The 1759-nt window shown below is 51.2% G+C and overlaps 1 protein-coding gene across 1 annotated transcript in view; it reads left to right on the top strand.

Annotated features, from left to right (window-relative positions):
• The window catches only part of LOC311319926 (protein NDRG2-like), a 7841-nt gene extending 6987 nt beyond the window's left edge, over positions 1–854 (top strand). The window contains exon 8 of the mRNA XM_084451558.1: positions 455–854. Coding sequence (XP_084307684.1) covers positions 455–618 — 164 coding nt within the window. The 3' untranslated portion in view covers positions 619–854. The remainder of the gene's footprint in view (positions 1–454) is intronic.
• The last annotated feature ends 905 nt before the right edge of the window (positions 855–1759 follow it).

Raw genomic sequence — 1759 nt, 5'->3', positions numbered from 1 at the left:
CTCCTCCATCTCTCTCCTCCATCCCTCTCCTCCATCCCTCTCCTCCATCCCTCTCCTCCATCCCTCTCCTCCATCTCTCTCCTCCATCCCTCTCCTCCATCCCTCTCCTCCATCTCTCTCCTCCATCCCTCTCCTCCATCCCTCTCCTCCATCTCTCTCCTCCATCCCTCTCCTCCATCCTCTCCTCCATCTCTCTCCTCCATCCCTCTCCTCCATCCCTCTCCTCCATCTCTCTCCTCCATCCCTCTCCTCCATCCTCTCCTCCATCTCTCTCCTCCATCCCTCTCCTCCATCTCTCTCCTCCATCCCTCTCCTCCATCCCTCTCCTCCATCTCTCTCCTCCATCCCTCTCCTCCATCCCTCTCCTCCATCTCTCTCCTCCATCCCTCTCCTCCATCCCTCTCCTCCATCCTCTCCTCCATCCCTCTCTCCCCCCCCCCCCTCCCCCGTCCAGTGGCCTCGTCCTGTATGACCCGGCTGTCGCGCTCGCGCACCACCTCCCTGTCCTCCTCCTACTCCATGGAGGGCTCTCGCTCGCGCTCCCGCACCCTGTCCCAGGGCTCCCAGGGGGGGCAGATGCCCCCGTCCCCCTCCCAGACCATGGAGGTGTCCTGCTGAGGAGAGAGAGAGAGAGAGAGAGAGAGAGAGAGAGAGAGAGAGAGGGGGTGGGACTGGGAAGCGGAGAGGTGGAGGGAGAGAGAGAACCGGGGGATGAGGCCGACGCAGGAGTTGGGATGAAAGCTCTTCTTTTTTGTTTGTCGTCAATCGACTCCCTGCATCACTTGTTCCCATCGTCCCCTCAAGGAGAGAAAAAGAGCGGGAGAGAGAGAGAAAGAGAGAGAGAAAGAGAGAGAGAAAGATTGTTTGTAAGGATGATATGTGGAGGAGTAAACACTGTCCTAATCCCATCCATCCGTCGCCTCATCCTGCCATTAAAGGAGAAGGAGAGAAAGAAAGGAAGGAAGGAAGGAAGGAAGGAAGGAAGGAGGGAAGGAAGGAAGGAAGGAAGGAAGGAAGGAAGGAAGGAAGGAAGGAGGGAAGGAAGGAAGGAAGGAAGGAAGGAAGGAAGGAAGGAAGGAAGGAAGGAAGGAAGGAAGGAGGGAGGGAGGAAGGAAGGAAGGAAGGAAGGAAGGAAGGAAGGAAGGAAGGAAGGAAGGAAGGAAGGAAGGAAGGAAGGAAGGAAGGAAGGAGAGAGATACCGAGAGATATCTGTATAGGAAAAGGGGAAGGGAAGAAAGGGAGGATTTAAGAAAAGAGAGATGATTGTAGGAAAGGGGGGGGATGTGAGAAGAGGGCGTCGGCCTGTCCTCACCCCCTCCCTCTTTTGAAACGTCCCATCAGCCAATAGAGTCCTTTAACCTAGCGAGTGGGAGGCCTGTAGAGTCTCCGCCCCTTTAAATAACCAATAGTAATAATTATGAAACTGATGATGATGATGATGATGACATTAGTATTAATAATGGCTATGACTATGTAATAGCAAAAATAACATAAATGACATTCTGATTTTGAAATGATATGAAATAGAGAAAAAAACACATAGTATACTTGTAATGATGTGTGTCCGTTAAATCCTCTTACTCTAGCTTTTGTGTAATTTTTGTTTTTTAATTTGTCTTTTTTATTTTTTTATTCTCACGTCTCCTACTTCAGTAAAGAGATGAGGCCATTCGTTGCTTGTTTAGTCAAATTATAACCACGACGACAGCCAATGAATGGCTTTAGTGGTCACTTCCTCCTCCCTGTTTGGGGTGATTCA

This window comes from Borostomias antarcticus (genome assembly GCF_949987555.1).
Source record: "Borostomias antarcticus genome assembly, chromosome: 17".
In the NCBI taxonomy this organism is placed as follows: domain Eukaryota; kingdom Metazoa; phylum Chordata; class Actinopteri; order Stomiiformes; family Stomiidae; genus Borostomias; species Borostomias antarcticus.
Note: the sequence above shows the minus strand (reverse complement) of the source record. Positions and strands in the feature narration are given on the sequence as shown.